Here is a 26,072-nt window from a genome sequence, read left to right on the forward strand (position 1 = left end):
GATTATTACTTGCTAAATAAACTTTCTAATAACTATTTTCTCTGTGTGTGAGTCTCCCCATTTTAAAAGTTGAAGATACAAGATCCATAAATGTTTCTTGGAGAAATCAATTTAGCCAGGCACTTAATTAAGACAAAAAATATTCAAAAAACAATCCAATTTGACATGACCAACACACAAAGGCAAAGTTTAGTTGACAATCTGAGTGTGGTCACCATTTGTTTAAATCCCTCTACTCTGATATGCTAAAATAAAATCCAACTTAGACCCTCACAGGTTTAGTTAAAAGTCAACCTTTGTGTGACAAAAAAAATTGTATTATTTATTTCTCTTAACTTTATGTATGATCAAGAAAAATAAGAACTTTAGGTTCCACAAATATGTACTTTTGTCACCATTGAATTCGGAACTTAACAATCAGCATGAAAGTCAAAAGAGTAATGATCTAATATATTTATGTTAATTAGTTAAGTTCAGCCATGTTAAATTATGATAATTATTATTTAACATGGCTGAACACTTTTCACACAAAATAATATCATTATCATTAAATAATGATATTATTTAACATAGCATCACTGTTGGTGGATGTTGATCCATCACCGTGATATAATAAGATATAATCTCTCTGGTATTCAACTTTTCCTTCTCCTCTAACAACTTTCTTGTTCTGTCTCTGCAGTCCCCTGGCTCAGGCTCTGCTTCCCCTCCAGGAGCTGGATCATCCAGCAAGCTGCTGTCACAGGATGAAAGCTTTCGAGGTTCTCTGTCTCAAAAAGAGGTTGATTCTGTATATAACTATTTTAGTATAATATTTCCTTTTTAGTCAGTTGACAAAGTAACAGTAGAAACATTACTCTTGTTTTAACTGTTTTCTTTACAGTCCAGGAAAAGGCTTACTTCCTTCCCCACATATGTAGAAGGTGAGCATGATTGATTTCATCTCAGGAGACATGGGACAAGGTTTTAAACAACTGAAATGATACATATCGATGAGGTGAAAGAAATTAATTCTGTTTGTATTAATGTGGTTAAGTTATTAATTCAACAAATTTTAAGTTATGGTGTTTTTACACCTGAGTTGTTTAAAACAAACTCTCCCTCTTTGGTCTAGTTCATTAGTTCATTTGTGTAGATGCAGGGGTGAAAGTAGTTTTAAATTCTTGGGGATACTATGACAAAAAAAAAGTATTTTTTTTTTGTTGAGAAAATCTCATCAAATCTAATTACATTTTTATTATACACACACACATATACATATACATATATATATATATATATATATATATATATACGTATATATATATATATATATATATATATATATATATATATATATATATATATATATATACAAACAAGGCATATATATATAAATTTTATATATATATATATTTTATATATATATATAAAATATATATATATATAAACAAGGAACAAGGCTACTGGAACAAGACGGAAATGGGCGAGAGGTGAAAACATGGATCTGTTGGAATGCTACTACTCAAGTAATCCTAGTCAGAGGGGCTACATGCAAAGACTGTGGGAGGAATGGTTAGCTCGACATCCCCAGTCAACACTAACTGCCAAACAACTCAATGGCAGCGTAATAACAACAGAGCAGACCCACCCAGGCGTCCCACAACAGCAATACACAGTGGCTAACCTCTCTAAAGTGCAACTCACTGCCCTCCATGAGCAACTGGCAGTTAATAACCAATAACCTGTCTCTCTACAACATGGAAGCTCATGTCAGGCATCATAGCGGCTAAGATAGGCCTGAACCAAATCATCAACAAGACTGGCTACGGATACCGACTCAAGAATGCACACACACAGCTACAAGTACCTGGGCAAGAACAAGATCAGTGCAATAAACAGCTATGCCTTACCAGTAATCAGATACCCTGCAGGAATAATTAGATGGCCAATGGAAGAGATGAGATGATGTCCAGGAAGAAACATCCAAGATCCATAAATACATCAAGGACAAAGCCTCAACGGACGATGTGCTCAGTGAATGTCTCAGGCAATGGGGAACAGAAGACAAGGTGCTGGAAGTACCATCATGGGAGGACAAGCCCCTACATGGGATGTACCACCGACAAAATAACTGAAGTGGCTATCAGGAAATCCTACCAATGGCTGGACTGGAGAAAGCTGGACTCAAGGACAGCACAGAGGCTCTCATCCTGGCTGCACAGGAACAGGCCCTAAACACCAGAGCAATAGAGGCTCAGATCTACCACACCAGATGCAAGATGCTGGCAGGGAAAGCATACATGGAACGACATAACCAAGTGGCGGGCATAGTGTACAGGAACATCTGTGCAGAATATGGACTGGAAGCCCCGAGATCAAAGTGGGAAACACCCCCAAAGGTGGTGGATAATGACCGAGCTAAGATCCTGTGGGCCTTCCAGATCCAGACAGACAAGATGGTAATGGAGAACCAACCGGACATTGTGGTGGTGGAGAAAGAACAGAGGAAAGCCGTTGTGGTGGATGTAGCAATACCAAGTGACTACAACATCAGGAAAAAGGAGCATGAGAAATTGGAGAAATACCAGGGCCTCAGAGAGGAACTGGAAAAGACCTGGAAGGTGAAGACCACAGTGGTGCCTGTGGTCATCGGTGCCCTCAGGGCAGTCACCCCCAAACTGGAGCAGTGGCTCAAACAGATCCCAGGAACAACATCAAACATCTCAGTCCAGAAATGTGCAGTTCTAGGCACAGCCAAGATACTGGAGGAGAACCTCAAGCTCCCAGGCCTCTGGTAGAGGACCCGAGCTCAGAGGATGAAACAGACCACCCGCGGAGGGGGAGAAGGGAACAACTACATATTTTTCAAGGTCGACATCATGATAATAGTCGAGTCGATGTCGACTAGTCGCGATGACGTCATAGTGACGTAAGCGCAACAACCCTTCACAACTACTTGGAGGCTTTATCAGCTATTTTCACGGCAAATATTGACACCCCCTCCCCTTCTCCCGCTTTTACTAAGTCTATTATGCAGAATTAAAAGAGCAATAAACAGATCATTGTTTGTGAGCAGCAGAGAAAAGTTCGTTGCACAAACTCGGGTCTGACTTTTTCCTTTTTTCCAAACACCGGTGACCGGCTCATACTGATGATCTCTGGATAGCTTCTCCTATAGGAGTCAAATTATCACACTGACCACAATGGCGCTTTTGGAACATCACAAACCAAACTTATTATGAACGGATCCCGTTTGGTTACAGTTGAATTCTGAAACCACCTGCTGTTCCTCCACCCGATGCGCATCAGGACGCTCTGCTGACTCAGCAGCGGTTCTGAACCGAGATGCAGACGGCGGCAGAGATCACCTTGGTCAGATCCTCCAGATGAAGCTTAGACTTAGTTTACAGATGCAGTCACACCATATTTTTATAAGAGCGTAAAGCTGCCAGGTTAGAAGCTTCAATACGCAGGATGACGCTGATCAGTTGAGGGATAAAAAAGCCTGACATCATGACGCGTTGTCGCACATTACTCCAGTATTTTTTTTTTTTTTTTAAGGATTTTTTCGGCACTAGTTTATTTGACAGTAATCTGACTGTAAGGGGGCAGAGAGAGGCCTGGGTCCAGCGAATGGAGGACGGGAGTCGGACTCCTGACTACCGCAGTGTCATGATGGGAGTTAGTTTTCGAACCCACATGCAAGAACACGACCAGACAGGCGAGTAAAGTACAATGATATTTATTGAAAGGATTGGGGATGAGTTCTGGATCTGCGGACCGGGTCGTCTGACTGTCGACAGGGGAGCACAAGGTTAGAAAGAGATCAACGATGACTTTCAGGGAAACAACAGCTGAGGGCTTACTTGGAAGGAGGATGGAGTAGATGGAGTGGAGTGAAGGAGGTAAACTTGTCCTAGGGGGGTCAGGTAACTTCACCTGAGAGGACAGCCTGGAGCTAGATCTGTCAGAGGTTGTTCTCCGGGGGGTTCGGGCGTGGGTCTCCTGACCCGTTGCGTCCCGAAGGGGAATCCACCGGAGACGGATCAACAACAGGGAACAATACGCACACACACTCGGGGTGGCGTCAGCCGGTAACGCTGGCAGCGTCGAGGGAGGACACGGAAGGAAGGTTCTCACAGGGGGTGGCGTCTTGACCGGTAACACCGGCAGCGTCGAGGGAGGACACAGAAGGAAGATGACCCACGGAAGGGGAACGGACACACTCACTCAGAAGCCAGCGACGATGGGGCACACCAAAGCAACGAGGAGGCGGCAGAAGAATCTGACGAGGAAAACACAGAGATTAGACTCGAGTAGTTATCAGAGGGCCTAGTTCTGGAAACAAAGAGTTACCAATGCGAGCAAACACTCAGGCGGTGAGACGAAGTGTAGCTGCCGCTTATATCCGTAGTCCACGCCTCCTAAACGAGTTGCAGGTGTGCATACGGGTTGAACCTGGCGGCTTCTCAGGGGTGGTGTGGGTGTGTGCCCTCTGGTGGAGACCAGGCGTAACACCGGTTCCAACCAAGGTGGAAAAATTTCCCAAAAACAAAACTAAAGAAAAGACTAACAAAAAATAACTGGGGAAACACAGATCCTGACACGCGGGCTAAAAGTCTATGTATGCGGGGCGCCGCGCAATGCCCCTATTGCGGGAGCCTATGCTGTAATTTACAGTTTGTCTTTGTTAAATTATTTACATTTTTATGCAATTTGAGCTTTCCGACGAACTCACCTAGTACACCTTCTTTCATTTCATATATATATGTGTGTGTGTGTGTGTGTGTGTGTGTGTGTGTGTGTGTGTGTGTGTGTGTGTGTGTGTGTGCGCTTTGGAGTTTCTGTGCTGATAAATTTTATTGCAAAGTGATAAAAGCTGGTTAGCTCTTGAATTGCTACAAAATAAAGCTGTATTTCCTTCAGCCCACTGGCTGCAATGTTGACACCTTGAGATGCCATGAGACCTAAATTCTGAACATCATGGCATGGAGAGTATCCTAGTTTTCCATGTCTGGCATATAACCATTCATTTTAGCTTTTAAACTGGTTCTATTGATCCTGTGTCCAGATAGAGGGATAATCAGCAGCCCAGCATCATGACCTGTTTGTTCTGAAGATCCTGTTCCACTTCTCTTCCTAACATGGCGCCTCCTCACTCTGACTCTCATACTGATAGGAGGAACCACAGAGTTCTGTTAGGTTAAAAGCTCATATTCTGAAGTTGGGATATTTTTCCTCCAACAGTTTCCAGACGAATCACCTCAAACCAGATGTTGGACTGGATTTTATTTCAATGTCATTTGTTAATGTTAGCTTCTCATTTTCAACAGTGGAGCTATAAAGGTTGAAAAATGTTATTATTTTGGAGAATCATCAACATCAATATTTCCACTAAATAAGAGGCAAAAAATGTGTTTGATAGAGGAAAAGCCTCTCAGACTCTGAGCCCAACAGAACCAAACTATTTTTTGTGTATTAGACAATTAATTTAATTTTACATAATTATCGTGGTAGAAGCCATTTGTTTGTGAAATACTTAATGAAACATATTTACCGTGTTTGATGTTTGTTGTAAATGACATATACTCACAAAGAATTAGTCCAAGTTTGTAGTTTATTGAATGTTCAGAAATTACAGCTGCTGTGATGAGCCACAGCAAAGGTAAACTCAAAACCACTATCACCTTTTTACTCTCAGTCTCTCTTTGTTATTGATCCTGTTGCCATGGCAACTTCCTGCGCTCCACAAACCGACCAGAGATGACGTTAAAAACATAACATTCAGTCCGTTACGATATTAGGTTTTCAGGCTTGATATTTATTTTACGATCATAAAATAAATATTACCGTGTTTGATGTTTGTTGTAAATGACGTATACATGAACACAGCGGTGGTTGACTAGTTCATTTTAAACTCCTGCTCTGCTGGTTATTTTGGTAATGGAACCAAAACGCACAGAATTGCGCAACACCTTGTTGAAATAATAATCACTGAGATTATTATTGTTGTTGGGTCATTAATTTGAACACGTTTTGCTGATTTTTTCCCCTGTTGTTCTTTAATAAAGTTACAAACGTTTTAATCCAGTCAGAGGAGGACGTGCTGCTCTCAGCCTCCTGGCTGCGTTCAGTTTGTCACTTAATGCTGAGATCGACTCAAAACCTTCTGCGATCAACATTTGTCAGGCAGCTGAAGGTGGAACAGCTTATCCTGCTCTCTCCCGTCCTTACAGATAACTTTGCTTGTGAATTATTTTTAAAGTCACAATTTTTATGGTTTTATTCACATTATCGACATCATAACTGGATTACCTCACTTTTCTTCACCTCCAAGTTGAACTAGGGCAAAATGCCCCCGTCCGACCCCAAGGACATTAGCAGTATTCTACAACGACTTCAGTTTTTAGAAACAAAGATTCAACGGCTGGAGGTGAACTTTGAGATCAACGCTACCTGTGGATATGAAACAGCTCTTCCTCAAATCAGTGGAGAGGTCGTACACCCCGCACCAAGCAGCTCACCCTGGGTCGCTCAGGGAGCCAAGCCGAAACAAAAGTCTCACACTGCAGATCCCATGAGACGACTAACGGGGAGAACCCCCCACCTGGATGAATCAGCGTGGCCGGCTCTGAGGCGAAACCCACCTTCAACTTCAACACCTGCTCCGCCAAAGAATAGCAAACAAGCAGCTGGAACCAAAACGGCACCACCGACCCCGCTCCCAAGGACAACGTGACCAGCCCGAGCCTCAAAACATTCCGACTCCGTGGGAATCCCACTGAAAAACAGATTTTCTGCACTTCAGCACGAGCCTCTGAGTGAAAACCCACCTTCAAACATCAGCAATGAGGCTAAACCAACACATTCACCCCCCAAAGCTCCGAAGGACAAAGTGACCACCAGGAAAACAAAAGGTATGCCAAGAGTGCTTATTGTTGGAGATGAGACAGTAAATGGAATCAGTCATGTTTGCAATCCCAAGAAAACGAGAGTGGTTTCTTTTCTTGGTGACACTGTATCTGATTTGACCCGCAAAGTGCTCTCTCTAACCACTGATCAGCCAAACAGACTTTAGTTGTGCATGTTGGAGGCAACGATCTGGCAAAGCAAAAATCGGAGATTCTGAAAAAGGACTTTAATATTCTTCTGGACACTATGGGAAAATTAAAAACGAAGTTATTTCTCAGTGGTCCAATTCCATCACCTCAATGGGGAGACGAAAAACATTCCAGGCTGGACATGATAAACAAATGGCTGATTAAAACCTGCTCTGCCAGCTCAGTGACCTTCATCGATAACCTCTGGATCTACTGGCAGCGCTTTCACCTCTTTGGAAGAGGAGGACGCAATCTTAACAAACACGGAATAAGGCTGCTCACTGCAAACATTTTTCATTTTATCAACAAGAACAACAATGTGACCATCACTTCAGAAGAACAGGCTCAAGGATGTCTGACTAGGATGGAGCCCTTCGCATATCAAGAACAAACTATTCCAATACAAACTCATAAAACATCGACTGTGAACAGAATGACTGGTTCCCCTCCTCCTTCTCCCTCCCTCTCTGCTCCTACACTCATTCACAAGATCAGAGTTTCTCAGGAAGTGAATCACTAAAGAGAGTCGGGCTGCACCTGAGCCTCCTGAAAATGCTGGTGGAGAATTCAGGTCAGAGAGAAAGACGGACGGACTCTTTCTCCTCCTAGCTGGATAGTATGGATCAACAGATTCGCCTCAGCACGACTCTCACTTCATCTAAGCCACCTGCCTCTGACCTCCCTAAGGTTCCAGCACTCTGCGTTTCTAAGGTCTGAGACCGGGGTCCAGATATTATCCTTACACCCGTCTTCCTCCAGAATGTGTCTGGCCCCCCAATATTGCATAGCAGGACAATACCTGTCCGGATCACTACAAGAAAAGTTACAAAAAACAGAAATACAAGAAACAGCGGTCTTAATTCAAACCTCAGACTGATCCCCTGCCTAAAGGAACCTCAGACTGAAGAGCTTTCAGCCTCCAAGTCACTTAAACTGGCTCTTTTAAATACCAGATCTCTCTGTGCTAAAGCTCTATTAATTAATGATTTCATCACTGAGCATAATATTGATGTTTTATTTCTGACAGAAACATGGCTGAATGACAATAATGAAGCAATCGTACTAATTGAATCAGCGCCTCCTGCGTACAATTTTAGAAAACACAAAAACGGAGGAGGCGTGGCTTCAATATTTAAGAATACCATGAACTGTAGTACAATCTCTCGGGTAATTTTATGTCTTTTGAATATCTTGGAATCGAGGTAAAAGGCCACAAACGAACTTTGACACTAACTCTATACAAAACACCAACATATGTGGAAAATTTCTTTGCGGACTTGAATGAGCTTCTATCTCTCATATTCATTGATTACGATTGTTTAATAATTGTCGGTGATTTCAACATTCATGTTGACAACCTGAAGACCGAGGGGCTAAAAAGCTCTGTAATATATTAGAGAGTTTTGGTTTAACACAACATGTCAAACAAGCAACACACACTCAGGGACACACACTGGACCTGGTTATCAGTAAGGGTGTGAATATTTCCAATGTCTCTGTAACTGATGTCGCCCTGTCGGATCACTTTGCTGTTTTCTTTGACAGTTCTTTATCCGTTAACCCACTTGGACAAAAAGCTACTATCACAAAACGTACTTTCACAGAAAACACAGCAGAAACATTTAATCAAATCTACTCTTCTTCCTCACTCTTAAGTTATAGTAACGTAGATAAGTTGGTGGATGATTTTCAGTGCAAACTTTCAGATATCATTGATTACATTGCCCCCATTAAAGTAAAGGTTGTGACTGGTAGGAAGAAATCTCCATGGAGAAATGCACAAACAGTTCAATCTGCAAGACAACTCTGCCGAACGGAAATGGCGTAAAACTCAACTGCACGTTTATTATGACATCTACAAAGAAAGACTACGTAACTATCACACAACACTAAAACATGCAAGAGAGGCTTTCTTTGCAGATGTCATAAACAAAAACATTAACAACACTCGAGCTTTATTTCCTACTGTCGACAGGCTCACAAACCCTCCAATGACGTTACCACCTGAACTTCAATCTAATGCCTGCAACAAGTTTTCCAGTTTCTTTTCAGAGAAAATTCAAAAGATCAGAGGATTAATCTGCACATCCACTCTAAAGACAGTACTAATGCTGTGCCCAAACAAAACAAATGCAGGAAAAATGACCCAATTTCAACTACTAAATTATAAAACCCTAGAAGAAATTATAAGTCAATTAAGCTCCAGTTCCTGCTGTCTGGATGTCCTACACACACATTTCTTTAAGAAAGTCCTGCCTGTTGTTGCTAATGATCTGATCCAAATAGTAACTCATCGCTCTCTTCAGGTGTTTTTTTCCCCCAGGCTTTGAAAACAGCAGTTATCAAACCACTGATAAAAAAGAACAATCTGGACAAATCACTACTGCAGAATTACAGGCCGACCTCTGACCTCTGACCTCCCATTCATCAGCAAAATAATTGAAAAAGCTGTTTTTAAACAATTAAATAACTTCCTAACAATAATTAATCACTTTGACTCCTTCCAGTCTGGTTTTCGTGCTCACCACAGCACAGAGACTGGCCTAGTCAAAGTGTTCAATGATATCCATATAAATACAGACTGTGGGAGAACCACAGTGCTGGTTCTGTTGGACCTCAGTGCAGCTTTTGACACTGTTGACCACGACATTTTACTGAATCGACTGGAGAGTTGGGTCGGACTCTCCGGTCCAGTTTGAATCTTACATAAAGAACAGAGATTTCTTTGTTTCAATCGGAAACTTCTCATCAGAGAGGTCAAAGGTCACATGTGGGGTACCCCAAGGTTCAATCCTAGGACCCCTTCTCTTTAATATTTATATGCTCCCACTGGCTAAGGTTATAACGGGACATAGGATTAGCTACCACAATTATGCGGATGATACACAACTCTACATCACGATGTCACCAGGTGACTCTGAACCCATCCAATCACTGAATAGATGCTTAGAACAGATCAATGTGTGGATGTGCCAAAACTTTATCCAGCTAAACAGAAACAAAACTGAAGTTATTATCTTTGGACCTAAAGAGGAGCGAACTAGAATCAATGCACAGCTTCAGTTATTGCAACTGAAAACCAGCGATCAGCCCGAAACCTGGGAGTAGTGATGGACTCTGACCTGAACCTTCAGAGCCACATTAAGACAGTCACAAAGTCGGCCTTCTATCACCTGAAGAACATCTCTAGGATTAGAGGACTGATGTCTCAGCACGATCTAGAGAAACTCATCCATGTGTTTATCTTTAGCCGCATTGATTACTGCAACAGCGTCTTCACAGGTCTGACTAATAAATCAATCAAACAGCTGCAGCTGATCCAGAAGCTGCTGCTGCTGTTCTGACTAAAACCAGGAAGAAAGAGACATAACACCAGTTTTAAAGTCCCTACACTGGCTCCCTGTAGCTCAGAGAATAGACTTTAAAATACTGATGTTAGTTTATAAATCACTGAACGGTTTAGCACCACAATACCTTAAAGATCTGTTATTGCTGTACCAACCGTCTAGACCCCTCAGATCTTCTGGTTCTGGTCTGTTCTGCATCCCCAGAACCAGAACCAAACGAGGAGAAGCAGCATTCAGTTTCTATGCACCACAGATTTGGAACAAACTTCCAGAAAACTGTAAAACAGCTGAAACACTGAGTGCCTTTAAATCTCAACTTAAAACCCACCTGTTTAGAGTTGCTTATGGCTAAATTAGGGTTAGAGTGTGGGTTTTGATGTCTTCCATGTTTTCATGTCTTTAATGTTTTTAATTTCTTTTAATTTCTTTTCTACGTTTTAATGATGTAAAGCCCCCCGGAAAACGTCCCAGTTAAACGACGTTTAACTGAAGTTCTACGGGGTTTAGAGTCCCAGTTGACGAAGTTCAACTAAAAACCTAGAGGTTGGAGTCCTTGTCAAACGGTGTTTTTGACTAAAGTCCCTGAGGGTTAGAATCCCAGTTAAACGACGTTTAACTGAAGTCCTAAAGGGGTTTTAATGTTTTTATCTGTTTTTTTAATCTCTTTCTCTTTCTCACTGTTTATTTAATGTCCCATGCTGTTTTTATTTTAATTATGTATAGCACTTTGAAATGCCTTGCTGCTGAAATGTGCTACACAAATAAAATTGGATTGATTGATTGATTGATTGATTGATTGATTGATTTTGTAGCCCTGCTCTAGCAAAGAACAGTTCAGAAACAATATGAAATGGGAAAAAAGTTATTTATTAACTGATTAAGTCGTGTTTTAGATTGTTCTTGAAAAACTAATCAGTCACGGCTGATTAGTGGGTGAACTCACGGCTACACAGTGAATCCGTTGATTTTTTACAGCAGACAGCTGCTCCCCTCTCTTGAGGGTACTGCGTATCCCCGCTAAAGCTTTTAGGGGTACGCAGTACCCTGCCGTACCCCCTTACTTTCACCCCTGCGTAGATGTGAACGCAGCAATTTCACTATAAGGTGTACCTGAAGCCATTCAAAGGAGTTAGTGTCTGGTTCCAAATGGTCACTAAAATAATTCATTTTTGGTGCGAATGTCATCCAACCTCGATCCAGAACAGCTGTACACTACAACAGTGGTCCCCAACCCCCGGTCAGTGGACCGGTACCAGTCCGTGGACCAATTGGTACCGGGCCGCGCAAGAAATAATTAAATATTTCCGTTTTATGTATTATTTGAGTATGGAGGATCTTTTATTTTGAAAATCCTTTAACCGGATTCTCTCAGTTACTTGCACGCCAACATTGAGCCCACAAACATCAAAATGAGTTAGAAACAGATCAGATGTCTTTGGAAAGTTTCTTTGCAAAGGGGAAAAGGCCCAGAGAAGAGACAGGAGAATGGATTTATCCCGGACCGGTAGGTGAGTCCCACATTACAAGCCCGCTCTGCGTAACATGCGCCGACCGGCTGCTAATGAGGGAATGAAGCTTCAAGCTGCTTCTCCACGTAGAGACCAAGCAGGCTGTGGATATAAGCAACACTTCGGGTGTTATTGTCTCCCATCACTCCCAGATTGGACCGTCTCGTTGCAGAGAAACGAGCTCAGGGCTCCGTTAGTCATTATCGTGAGTTAAAATTTTCATGGAAGTAAAATGTTCGTTTTTGTGGCACATCTGTATCTTATTTTGAAGGGATATCTAAACGTTACCATATCGACCAGAGTCAGAGCGTTTGGGCAGTGGTTGAGAGGAGATGAGTAGAGCTTGTGAGTCTTAAGTCTGGTTTAGACGGCAAGATTTAAGAATGTCGGCTGATTCTCCAAACCTCTGTGACCACAGAGCTGATAAAACTACAACAGGTTCGATCGGTTCGTGTGTCCAAGGCAGGAGCAACACGAACCGATTCCAGTCACGAACATCCCGATTCCAGAGGATAATCCAGTAAAACCCCCAACATAGCGGGAATTTAGAATAACCAAACACGGATGACGATGTAGAAGCAATAGTGATAGTTTGTGGAGTCATTTTAAGAGATAAAAGTTGTAAGAAAAAGAAAAGGCGGTGGGTAAAAGATGACGGGAGCAGCCGCTCTATTTGCTGCACTAGGATTTGGAGGTGAATATGTTTTTTCATAGTTAACATTTTTAACTGAATAAACATATATAATAATTACCTTTACATTTAATAATAAACATTTCCACATATCATCTCCGATATCCACCGGACTCAGTTGCGCGATATGTCAGCTGTTTAGGATTCCCCTCTGTTCTGACGTCACCGCGATTTTTGATTGACTACCTGTCACATGAAAAACCCCACAGATAAAAACTCCAAGACAACTCAAATTGGGTATATTCAGGATTTAACGGGAACACCAACAACCCCCCGCACCCCTGGGCCGCAGCAAAATGTTCCAAGTCTTGACCGGTCCAAGTCTTGGGGACCACTGCACTACAAGCTTACGCTAAGCGCTATCTCACGTTTTGGGATGTGCTGGAATCAACAAATTTATAAACAATGGCCATGTGTTTCTTTGTAAAGTATAAAACCACATGGAACTTTCAAGACATCTTCTCAAAATCATTTGGTATACTATACAGATCATTTTAGCAGAAATGGTACTGGGAAACACACAATTGATGTGATTATGTCCAATACTGCAGCATAGAATTTATTTCTGTATTTACATTTGGTTCTCCCACTCTGGACTCTAATGACCAATAAACAGACTGAGCGTTCTTACATGATTTTGGTTGACTTGAAGCTTTCCTGTCTAAAGGAAAACTTCAAGCCACTAGAAACAATTTCGAGTCAGAAAACTCGATTGACTGTTTCTTGCCAAAATCCCCAGACTGACTGATGGTGTTTCAAGTTAGATCCAAGTTATGCAGCAATGCTGCTTTATAGTTTACAGTTTTGCTGTGATTCGGGATATCAGACCTTGGATCCTTTAGCATCTTTGACATCTGGATCACTGAAGCTCTTGGTCTAATTAAAAAACATTTTGCAGATGATAGGAGGTAAATGGATGGTATTCATCCTTTGTTTACTGTTTTGAAAAGATTTTGGAGAAAAGTTTTGTTTTCTTTCTTGGGGGGCTTAAACAATATTAGGCTGCAGAATGGCACAGTGTTTTAATCTTGAGGAGGGGTCTTTCTGCATGGAGTTTGCATGTTCTCTCCAGGTACTCCAGCTCCTTTGCCTAACTGTTAGGTCAACTGGTCTTGCCCTTAGGTTTGGTGTGCATGGTAACTTTTAAAAAACTTTAATCCTTATGGGGAAATGTAGCACATTGACTAGTGATGTGGTGAGACTAATAAACAGACTGAATCTCTGTCTACAGTGCCTGGCCCCTGTGACCCAGAGGACCTAATTGATGGGATCATCTTTGCAGCTAACTGTCTTGGATCCACACAGATGTTATCAGAGAAGACACCATCGAAGAACATTCGCATGATCCAAGCACAGGAAGCAGTTAACCGCATCAAGGTAAACACTTAAAAAGAATGAACATGAATTAGCCTTTAGGTAATGTTGACCTAAATGTCTATATACCTGTGGCTGACAGTTTAGTTGTTCTGTCAGTCAACCCCCCACCCCTGACCCCTAGATCAAGACCTTCAAACAAAATGTTCTAGGGGACTGGGGCTGAGATTGGGACAAAGGCAGAGGTGAAAGTAAGCTGGTACGGTCCAGTACTGCGTTCCAGTACTGGACCGTACTGGTCCAGTAGTACGGTGCCGGAAGAACAAGAATAACAAGAATAAGAATAAGGCCGTCATTCAGAACGCCTGCACTTTGAATCAAAGTAGATCTACGATCAACAGACAGTCTGAAACAAGAGTTAATATGTCTATAAATATATTTTTTCTCCTTCCTTATTGTTTTTGAACTGTGTGCTGTCCAACAGTCTCCCTCTCTCTCCCCTCCATTTCCCTTCCGGAGCTCGTAGCTTTTGTCAGCGCGCTTCAAACCGTTCTCCTCTTTGTTTAACATCTCTTCTTATTACAAAATGTCAAATTTTAAAACAAATGGAGAGTATCTAGTTGTGTTTCATGCAGGGGCACGGTATAGGGGGGAAAAGTGATGACAGTTCTAGAGGGGCCCTGATCAACAAAGGGCCCTCCACAATTTAATTATTTATTTTTTGCTTAACAAATATGGAGAAAACATTTTTTATTAAAGTTATGTACTGCAGCTTGAATAAAATTTTTAGAAGTCTGGATTGCTTTATGTGTAGGTTCACGTTGCTTTTGACTGTTGCTCATGGGGAGACATTTCAGTATCTAAAACTAATAGAAAAAAATGTAAGCAACCTACTTGCATACTGGATGTGGACTGTTGGATGTTAAATTCATGAGCAGTAAATACTGTGCTAATTATCAGTATTGAACCAAAGAAAGCAAGACAGATGCAAGCCTTTAAAGTTGTGAAGCTTTTTATGGGTCAAATAGACTCAAAAAATTGTAACAGCAGCTGCGCCAGTGGGGGGGCCCCCTGACAACTGTTTTGTCAGGGGGCCCAAGATTTCTTGCGGCGCCCCTGGTTTCATGTTATTTATCTCAATTAAAAACAACACAACATACCCAAAAACTACTGCTTATTAACTTGACTGCAGATTTCACAACGATATCTGCAGTCATGTCTTCCTCTAAAAGACAATTGCGGTTTTTGGGCTTTTGGGGGTGTACAATCCTGTATATAGACAATACTCCAGACAACACTGGAACACACAAATTACTAAAGATTTTTTGTACTGTTGTAACTATTAAACAATCTCCCCTTCAGTTCATCCATAAGTGGAGACACATTGTTGATGTTACCATTATAAAATAACTAATTATCAGCAAAGATCAATGTAATTTTCACAGGTGGCAGAGAGTTGTTGTTAGCAGCTGCTGAAAGTAACTAAAAAAGTTACTTTTAATGTAACTTGGTTACTTTCCAAATCAAGTAGTCAGTAATCTAAGTTACTTTTTCAAGGAGTAATCAGTAATCCGATTAAAGTTACTTTTTCAAAGTAACTCTGCCATCACTGTTTATTACTTTTACACCCCATGTAGCAGAATATTTGTTTCACATTTGTTAAGTGCTTCCACTTTCTGCGTTATTCATACAGGTAGGCTATAATACAGTAAAATATTTATGAGATAGATAGATAGACAGACAGACATGATGTCGTGACTATGCTGTCTTTGATTGGCTTAGCTGTTAGTGATCAGCAGCGCGGGCTGCACAGTGGTGCAGTTGGTAGAGCTGTTGCCTTGCAGCAAGAAGGTTCTGGGTTCGATTCCCGGCCCCGGTCTTTCTGCATGGAGTCTCCATGTTCTCCCTGTGCATGGTGGGTTTTCTCCAGGTACTCCGGTTTCCTCCCACAGTCCAAAAACATGACTGTCAGGTTAATTGGTCTGTCTAAATTCTCCCTAGATGTGTGTGTGCATGGTTGTGTGTCCTGTGTGTCTCTGTGTTGACTAGCGACCTGTCCAGGGTGACCCCGCCTCTCACCCAGAATGTTAGCTGGAGATAGACACCAGCAACCCTCCTGTCACCAATAGGGAACAAGGGTGTAAGAAAATGGATGGATGATCAGCAGCGCGCTGCTGGCGGATGTTTAGCGTAACATGGAGCAGAAAGCTGACGTCGTTTGTCCCAACATCCAGTAGGTGGTGCAGGTTGCTACAATTGATGTTAGCCACACAGGCACACCCTCTAGAAGAAACCAACGCACCCAGTACAACACTTTAATTCTATTAGCTGAGAGGTTGCTATGCGACTGTGCCAAAAGGCAGTTCCATGTTTCATAAGCGAGTAGAGAGTCCAAGCAGAGAACAAGACTGAGCGCCAGGAGAAGTTTTGAGTACAAGCATTACAAGTTTTGAGAAGAAAGACATGAAGTCCTGTTTTCAAAATAAAAATGTAAGCAAAAGTATTGTGATAAAGCCAACACACCACCAGCAGAACTAAAACACAGAATTGTTACAGTATTAAATGTTTTGAGAACAAAAGACATAAAATCCTGTTTTCAGATTGAAAATGTGTGCTCTTGAAATATGGCAGGAAAATTCCACCAAGTGAGCAAGAGAGTTTTGCAAGCAAAGATTTGCTCCGAGCAGAGACTCAGTGTGAGCGCACTTTAACCTAACGTTACTACTACTACTGCCCCCCATTGCTGACGGGTTCTGCGCTGGAGGAGAGCGGTTGTGAATAGAAATTACTGCAGAACCTCAACTGCTAATTAAAAGTTTCAACTCATAGCATTTGGAACTCACAAAATATCACATAAACGTAAGCAAAAATACTGTACCAACAATTTGGACCGCAGCGAAAGCCAAACATGCCACAAATAAATAAATCAAAATGTCCCAAAAGCATCAGCGGACTGGCATAGGGGCTACCGGGAGACTCCAGGTAGATTCCAGCAGAGATGGGCAGCGCAGTAGCTCGCTCTTCATGCAGGGCCGGCCCAAGGTAATATGGGGCCTTAAACAGAATCATGACTTAGGCTCCATGACCCCCTCCTACTAAGAACCTCAGCATCGCTAACAGTGATTTAATAGAGATTTACTGAAGTCTGTGACAGGGAGCCCAGAATAACTGGCTGAGCTTAAGCTCAACCACTGATTATTGGTTATTATTTGCTGTGATGGATTTGTGAACAAACCCAGCTCAAACACAAAGATTACACTACAGGGTGGACCATAAGTTTCCATACATAGGAGAATGTGAAATGTATATTTCTTTTATATTTCACATACCCAAGCATTTGACAAAAGAGCAAAGAATTGAAATTATACTGATGCAGTTGCATGGTTGCACAAAACTTGAACAGAAAACATGGAACGAGCATCACACACAACACTGTGGCAAAACGTATTTGCAAGTTTCAGAAAATTGGAAATGTTGCCGATCAACCATGAAGTGGTCCAAGAGAGTCCCACAAAAATAAAAACAGTTGTCCAATATAAAATGTTTATTTTTTCTATGTATGGAAACTTGCACAGAAAGTTTCCATACATAGGATGTATGGAAACATGTTTATGTCATGATTTGTGGTTGATGAGGTGAGGATAAACACAGGCAAGCCCAAGATGTAGATGAATAAACAATGATTTAATGAAGAATCCAACAGAGGCGGCACAGGGAAACAGACTGAAGGCGTTACACGATCAATCTGTAAAGCTGATTCTTTGCACTTTTACAAAGTAAACTTCAGAATAAAATCCTAAATGTACATTTTTTTTTCTCTGCTGAATGCATTAAATGAAGTTTAATATTATTGTAATTCTCAATAAATTGATGCTACATGTTTAGATCTATGATCTGTGTTACAATTCACCCATTCATACGGGCCCTTGAACGTCTAAAGGGCCCTACCAGCAGCTACTGAGTTTTATTTGCCTGATATCTGTCTTACAATTCCAGATCTCTCGTAGGAGCTAATATCGAAAAATTATGTAGAGTGCCATTGACATTAATACATAGACGCCTCATGGAGCGGGTCGGCCCGTTGGTGCGATACATAACAGCGTCCACCATATTGAATGTGGCCCAAATGCCAGTAAGCTAATACAAGTAAATGGACCAAACTTTATGAAGTGCTGTTATACAAAGTATTTTAAGTTAATACATGTCATTGACACATTTTCTCAAACAGTAATGTATTTGGTAATCAAAGAAATGACTAAAGACAGAGTTTCTAACTTATGACGTGATTATTTAATTGTTTTGGGCCATTTCTGAATAAAGATCACAATGTTTTTATTAGATAGAAATGATTCTGATCATTTTTATATTGACATTGATGAACAGACACACACTTTGACAGTGAACATATTTACATGATTCCATAATTGAATGTTTCAAGATAAGAAAAAAAAATATTTCCTTTTATTTTTTGACATTTTACTATAAAGACAATAAACTTTGATAAATCAGTCATTATCAAACATTAGCTACATTTTTTTTCTTACGTTTTTTACAACAAAAAATATGTATTACAGTATGATATGTCAACTCTGCTATGGACAGCATAGACAAAGGATGAAAAAAATTCTAACAGAGTAAATTATTTTTATTTCATTACATAAGCTGTATTAATACATTACTACTTCAGATTGAAATAATTCTGCCACCTAGTGAAGCAATAACCATGGCAACATCCTTGTTTGTAGCAGTATACATATTTATAATAATAATAACTATGTATCTTATTTAAAAGGTCCTTTCAGATCACATAAGGTTACCTCACAAAAATAAAAATAATACATTTTAAGGAAAAAAGAAAATCCAAATAGAAAAATAAATAAATAGTGCAAATGGCTGTTTGAACAGCTTGCAGACAGCGAGTCAGCGAGTCATTTGAGCCGGGAAAGTGGACGTAAATAGTAGAATCATGCAGAAGTTGTATATTTATTTAGAATAAAGATGCTTTCTGTCGAGAAAGGTGCAGACTGAAGGATGGAGCCTCTGCCGCGGAGGTAAAGACACGCTTGTGTAAAGTCGTGATGACGCCCCGCTTTGCCACCACTTGCTGCGGAGGATCAGTTACATTGCTGAGCCAATCAGAGGATCACGTTACATTGCTTAGCCAATCAGAAGATCACGTTACATTGCTTAGCCAATCAGAGCTGCGGAGGAGCCCTGGTTGAAGGAGCTCCACTCTCAGCATGTACTTTTACCAAATTCTTTAGCTTTCGGTGAACTTCTAAATCTGCTCCTTAGTCGCATCTTTTCGGGGTTGCTACTGCCTCTAGTGGCGTGGGGGTGGTAACACAGCTAATATAATTACATTACTAAATCAGAATTCTGCAAAGTCTTTATTATTTATTATTAATTTTTCATTCTCTTAAGAAATGTAGAGCTAATTAAATGACCTAAACAAGACATTAAAGTTTCTCTCGATGGTCAACTTGTTGAAACTGGCACATTTTAAATACCTTGGGTCGTTCCTGGACAGTCAGCTCAACTGTGCTGAAAACACTGATTATATTTTGAAGAACTGTTCTCAGAGACTCTACCTTTAAGAAGACTTAGCGATCTTAAAAGTTGGGTCAAATGTCTTGAATTTGGAAAAAAATCATTTTATTTGTCACTACAGAAGGGTTCAGTGAATGCGCATATGAATCTGGTGGGTTCTGTACCTCAAAAAAGGTTAAGAGCCACTGACCTAGCAGATCAATATGATCAATCGCTTCCTCTGAATCCTTCCATTGACGATGTTTTCCATCACAACAAAAGCGCCCCACATTTATGAGGCTCACCTTCACACAGATACTTGAATACGTGTGATTGTCTCCACATCTTGATCACCTTAAAAATAATCAAACCTGTCTGGAGTTAATCTGCTGATCCAATCCTGTTTTCTTTTTCAGTCAGAATGAAATTACCCCATAGATGTATTTCATGCGCTTCGGTGCACAGACCAACGTTACATCTTTACGAGACAAAAACTGAGGAAAAGTACTATTTACATTCGAGTGAGGTTTTCACACCCTTTTATTTTTATTTTCTTTATTTTGTGTGCGTGTTATGTTATTGTCCTCAGACAATAACATCGTTTACGTTTAAACAATAAAATATTAAAACCATGAAAAAAACATCGGGTTTGATGCTTCTCGGTCTAAATAAATGAATGTCGTCACATTTCAGTGTTTTTAGGTGAGTTTTGACGCTTTGAACTTTGATATTGTTCACAAAAAAAGTTTGGGTGGCTGCAGCATATTTTCACGCCAGCGAAAAAGTGTACGTATATTTACACAAACTGTGACGCAAAGTTAATTTTTAAAAATGCCGACTTGTGCGTAAAATATGGCGCTGTACATTTTTTGTGCGCACGCCGCTTTATGCACGAGGCCCCTGGTCTTTATGCACGAGGCCCCTGGTCTTTATGCACGAGGCCCCTGGTCTTTATGCACGAGGCCCCTGGTCTTTATGCACGAGGCCCCTGGTCTTTATGCACGAGGCCAGTGGCGCAAAAAGTGGATATGCAGGGTATGCAACGCATAGGGGCGCAGCACCAGAGGGGGCGCCAAAACCCCGTCTGGAGGGGGCGGCGCGCCGATGATGTTTTCCCGTACACTAATGCGCGCCTTACGCTCCTTCCTCCTTTTACCCTTCACGTATCGTCGCCTCGGGGGGGTTTGTATTTTGTTTGTAAAAATTACGTTAGCATTTTCTTTCATCCTTACCTGTGAAAGGTAATGCCAATGAATACAGTTTATATTGCAAAACGATTAAAACAAGTCCACACAGCACATGACTTGGGGAGCTCCATCGCTCTACTGCTACATACAAGATGGCGGCGACATAACGTACGACTCAGAGTTCAATGAGGTGTCTACATATTCATGTCTATGGAGTTAACCCCTCTGAGCTTTTCTGATCTTTAAAGCAGTGTGCAGCCAAGTTGTTATACAGAGGCTAATCTCTGTATAACAACTAGGCTTATTTAATAACATGCTTCATAACCAGTGACCTTCTCTCCGATGGTCTGTTTAACAGCTACAGTCTCAGATCAACTCAGCCCTCCAGCTCTGTCAGCAGAAGAAACAGCAACATTATAAAACATAGACTATATTTGCTTTGCTTTGCCCCCACATGATGACAATGATTATAGTGTGATCCAATTAAATATTAGATTCTTGATTAATATGGGTGTTGCTATGTTGTTGTATGTTTTAAGATCTTGTTCAATAAGCCCCTTTTTAACTTTGAGCCCCTGCCCTTCCAAAGGTCTCTGCACGGCCCTGCCCTCCTGAAAATGGACAGGGGCAAAATCCAGTAATATAGACCAGAGCAAGGATGTGATATACAACTAATTTCCCTAGATTTATGCTAAATTAGTTATTTTTTATGAGTAATGCAGCAATGCTTGATGTTTAATTTGTGTTAATAGACAGCAACTGATGTTAAATTTCACTACTGAGTAACCTTTTTAAAAGTATGTTGAGTGGAGCATCAGAAGGCTGTCTAAATACAAAAGCGCAAACTAATTTCAAATTTGCTTCAGCCACATGATTTTCTTAGAATAAACATGATGCTGTCAGTAACAGTGTGGCACCTGTTAGGACGAATGGAAAACATGGTTCTAAATGAAAAAGAAAATAACATTATTTGTCCATTTTGACTCACGGTAGTTGTTATGCAGTTAATTCTCTGTGTTGTAAAAATCACTACTTGTTTGTTTCTGACCTCAGGCTGAGCCTCAGCCCATAACAGAGGTGGATCTGTTTATCTCCACTCAGAGAATCAAGGTGCTGAATGCAGACTCCCAGGTAAAGATTCAGACGGACGCACAACACAATGTGGCATCCTCACTGTTTTAACAGTCTCATTTACTGCCTGTTGCACATGTTGATATTTGCTGAACTGCCATTGGCTTTAATTGGCATTTATTTCTGTCCAAACTTGTATTATTTTTCACCAAGATCCTGTATAGATGATGGTAGAGTCAGGCTGCTGCACAAATTGTTCTCTAGTGCATCCTAAAGATGAAATTAATGTCTTGACTGTGTTATCTCATGCTCCTTTTAGTAAATATAACTGATATTCACTAGAATGCCCTTGCAGTCAGGGAGGAAGGAATTTCCAAATGGAATAACCAAGATGACTAGACTAGGAAGGGACTAACTGACCCTGTTTATATTGGACACTAACGTTGCATCCTGTCCATGCAATGAGCAAATTCATATCACAAAACATTTTCTGGACAGTTATTCTCAGACCCCACACTTAAGTGGCAGAATTAATACCTATCTCTGAGTTTACAAAAAACATTTTGTGACCGTAAATCTCAGACAATTTTAAAATATTCCTACACTTTCTAAGAGGATACTCTAAAGTTTCCCAAGGCACACATGTTTTGGATGTTTCCCTGCTTTAATGCACCTGAATCAACTGACTGAAGTTCAGCACACACCTGTTAATCTCCCATCAACTGAAATCACTTGGGCTGAATTAAGAAAACACCTAAAACATGCAGGGCAGTTTGCCTTGAGGGCCAGGGTTGGGAAACACTGCCCTTTTTTATTTTATCCATCAGTGAATTGAGAAACTGGAGTGAGCTTATTTGGACCTTTTTGGGGTTTATGTTACCTATAGTTAAATATCATATCAATCACATAAGAATATGAGCTATATAGCCTTGTGTGATGCTATCATTCACCATTACACACTGCTAAGGCCGGGGGTGTATAAAACACTTGACAGATGCCAGGGAACTGTAAGGTCAGTGGAGGATAAAGTCTTTAGCAGAGTTCGGTGCAGTCAAACATTTTTATTCTCACTGTCTGTTGAGCTACATTTAAAAACAGCCACAACAGTGTTTAAAACAATAATACAGTGCAAGTGACATATCACATTAGTGATTTTACAAAAATATCAGTACATTGTGGATGATGCCATCAGCATATGGAGCGTCTCAGTGTTTCTTTGCACTATGAGGCTAACTGAAGTCTGATCCCTTCAGATGTGAATGACAAAGCTTTAGTCTGTACTTTTATCTCATTCTGTCAGGACGAAAGTTAATACCAGGAATGGATCTGTCCATTCCAGGAATGGATCTGTCCATTCCTGGAATGGACAGATCTTGCAGCAGCCAAATGAAAATGGGCTTAATGTAAACCAAAAGAGAAACCAACTCATTGACTCATGTTGCCTTCTCTTGTAAAACATCTAATAAAAAATGCTCTTGTTTTAATTTATTGTTACATTTAATTTGTTTTCTGGAGATTATGTCAAAACATTCCACTTTGCAGTCACAATCTTTGTTTTGAGAACCATAGTTTTATTATTTTTTTTGGTTTCTTCCACTAAAATGTTTTGTTGTTTTTAAGGAAACCATGATAGACAATGCTTTGCGAACCATCTCCTACATTGCTGATATTGGCAACATTGTGGTTCTGATGGCCAGGAGAAGGTTGCCTCACTGTGACTCTCAGGAGAATGTGGAGGTTTCAGACCCAAGTCAGGACAGTAAGCACCAGCACAAGATGATTTGCCATGTGTTTGAATCTGAAGATGTGAGTTCTGTTGATTATCATGGCATTTTAGCTAATTTTATATTATCTCCCTTTGGATTACTCTTGAATTATTTATTTCTAAGTTTGTCATTTTCCCAGGCTCAGTTGATTGCCCAGTCCATTGGTCAGGCTTTCAGTGTGGCATACCAGGAATTCCTAAGGGCAAATGGGATCAATCCTGAGGACCTTAGTCAGACAGAATACAGTGACCTGATGAGCACTCAGGACATGTATAATGAGGATCTTGTTCACTTCTCCAGGTCTGAAAACTGCAAAGATGTAAGTTGGCAATGAATTATTCAATGATATTTTGGATTCTATTTTTCTTTGTCAGAACTACTATGTATAGAAGAAAATTAATTAACTGGACATACTGTTGGTATTATCTTACTGTCTTCAAATATTCATCTTTCAGGATGCAGTTATTCAAGTTGACTGAAAAATTATTTTAAAAAATACATAAAGTGGGTCTGTTTCAATCTTTTGTCTTTTCTCACGGCCAAAAGGGATTTTGTTAGGGGAGATTGACAGCAATCTCCCTTAGTTAGGCATCCTAAACATTCTGTAAGACATTTCAGGAAGAGCTTGAACTCTTCGGCTGAACACAACCAGAGGTCAGAATCAGAATTAGGATTCTGATTCCAGGGTTTTTCAGTGTGTTGTCTTTTATGTGTGCTAATTTTATGTTATCTCCTTTTGGGTTACTCTCTTTTATCTCAGGTGTGTATAGAAAAAGCTAAAGGTGAGATTCTGGGTGTGGTCATTGTGGAGAGTGGATGGGGCTCCATTCTACCTACTGTTATCATTGCAAATATGATGCATGCTGGGCCAGCTGAGAGGTCTGGTAGAGTCAACATAGGGGATCAGATCATGTCAATCAATGGAACCAGTCTGGTTGGACTGCCTCTGTCAACTTGCCAGAGCATCATAAAGGTATGTGCATGATATTTAACAGTCAGGTGCTCCAGACTGTCATTGGCCAGTGTTTCCAGGGTGTACTGTCCTGTTAGAGATGGTTATTGCCGCTGATGTGCCACAGAGTTTTGAAAAGATCCTTATAGATACCTAAAGTTGGTCATAGCAGATTGATTCCTGTACTTGTAAAACGGAGGAAGGACCCGGATTGTGGCAAAGGACGTGGCACTAAAGCCAACTGGTAGACTTCTCAAATGATGGCCAAGGGTCTCCCTATTAACAGTACCCAGGTAGGTCTGGCTTCAAACTTACCGGACAAAGCTAAAGTAGTGCACAAAATGCTTTATTTACATTTTTACAATATTAAAAATAAACTTCATTATTGTAATTTATAACCCGATAAAGAATAGCAACCCAAGACTAAAATTGGAAGTAATTTGAGACTCAAAACAAAAACCACTACAAATCAAATTAGTAACAACATAAATTAATGGGGTAAAATAAAGATAAGTAAAAAAAAAAAGTAAATCCAAGTTTACACAAATCAAAGTCCTGCAGAGCTGCATTTAATACGCTTATTTGTCTCTGGTTAAGTAGAACATGAATGGTTGTAAAGTGCTGGTATTAATATAGAGTTACATTTGTTTCACAATTATTCAATAAAAAAAAAAGTTAAAAAATAAAATTGTGACCAAAACTTTTTGATTTGCAAAAATTTTTTTGTTTCAAACAAAAACAAATTCAATCAAAGAACATGAAACTGGTCAAAACTTTTTGAATTGTAATGATTCTTTTTTTTTTTAAACAAAAACAATTGTGTTTAAAAAGCTTTTTCTATTTTGTTTAAATTAAAATCACTCATTTTTGTTTGAAGTGAAATAGTTTGAAGTGAAATAGCAGAACAAACTTTTATTTGCGGATGTCAGAATGTTTTAGTTGACAGCCAAAGTTTTTGGTTGAGATTCTCAAGTTTTTTTCAGCCTCAAAGTTTTGTTTGACTCCCTTTTTCTGGTTGAACTCAAGTTTTGCTTGTCAATCTCACATGATCATCCTGGGCGGGGCCTAGATTCAAGATAATAAAATAATATGAGTTAGTTTGTTGTTAGCATAGCATTGTTATCATAGACTAATTACTTAAAATAGCACAACTCACTACTCACCTGGCAGAAAGAAGTCGACAGCCATTTAATGCTTTTTTGATCCTAACTGCTTGACCCAACATGAAGCTATATGATTGTATTCTCCAGGCTTTTGAAAGCTTTCTTCTGGCTCATCGTATAATATGAGGTCTGCAGCTCCAGGCACTTAGTTTTATGGATCCAGGGGCAGGTATAGAGGGAAAAAGTTATGACAATTCCAAGGGCCCTTGACCACAGGTGGCCCACCACAAATTTTATTTATTTATTTATTTATTTTTACAGAAATAGAAAAAAAATTGAGGCCCTGTCAATTACTGTTATTGTGTCTTTCTTAAATAGTTTTTAGCAGTAAAAATGTAATGTTACCCCTCCCAGACCAAAAGCACACATCTATATTTGCACTGAAATCCCCCCGTATCTGTGTTAAATGGTTCGTTCCTGCTTAGTGTGCTTGACAAGAACGACTGTGGCAGTAACTATGCT

At 40.3% G+C, this 26,072-nt stretch overlaps 1 protein-coding gene across 9 annotated transcripts in view; it reads left to right on the forward strand.

The window, feature by feature from the left end:
* LOC103470682 (amyloid-beta A4 precursor protein-binding family A member 1) overlaps positions 1 to 26,072 on the forward strand; it is a 56,088-nt gene that overhangs the window by 14,745 nt on the left and 15,271 nt on the right. For 4 of the 9 annotated variants that reach the window (XM_081611169.1, XM_081611172.1, XM_081611170.1 and 1 more), the window contains 7 exons: positions 683 to 790; positions 884 to 923; positions 13,860 to 14,005; positions 21,712 to 21,789; positions 23,350 to 23,535; positions 23,635 to 23,814; positions 24,256 to 24,468. In XM_081611169.1, the coding sequence (XP_081467295.1) occupies positions 683 to 790; positions 884 to 923; positions 13,860 to 14,005; positions 21,712 to 21,789; positions 23,350 to 23,535; positions 23,635 to 23,814; positions 24,256 to 24,468 (951 nt within the window). The remainder of the gene's footprint in view (positions 1 to 682; positions 791 to 883; positions 924 to 13,859; positions 14,006 to 21,711; positions 21,790 to 23,349; positions 23,536 to 23,634; positions 23,815 to 24,255; positions 24,469 to 26,072) is intronic. The other 5 variants (XM_081611171.1, XM_081611173.1, XM_017306667.2 and 2 more) reach the window with 3 other exon arrangements.

The sequence above is a fragment of the Poecilia reticulata genome, chromosome 9, assembly GCF_904066995.2.
Source record: "Poecilia reticulata chromosome 9, P_reticulata-male-v2, whole genome shotgun sequence".
In the NCBI taxonomy this organism is placed as follows: domain Eukaryota; kingdom Metazoa; phylum Chordata; class Actinopteri; order Cyprinodontiformes; family Poeciliidae; genus Poecilia; species Poecilia reticulata.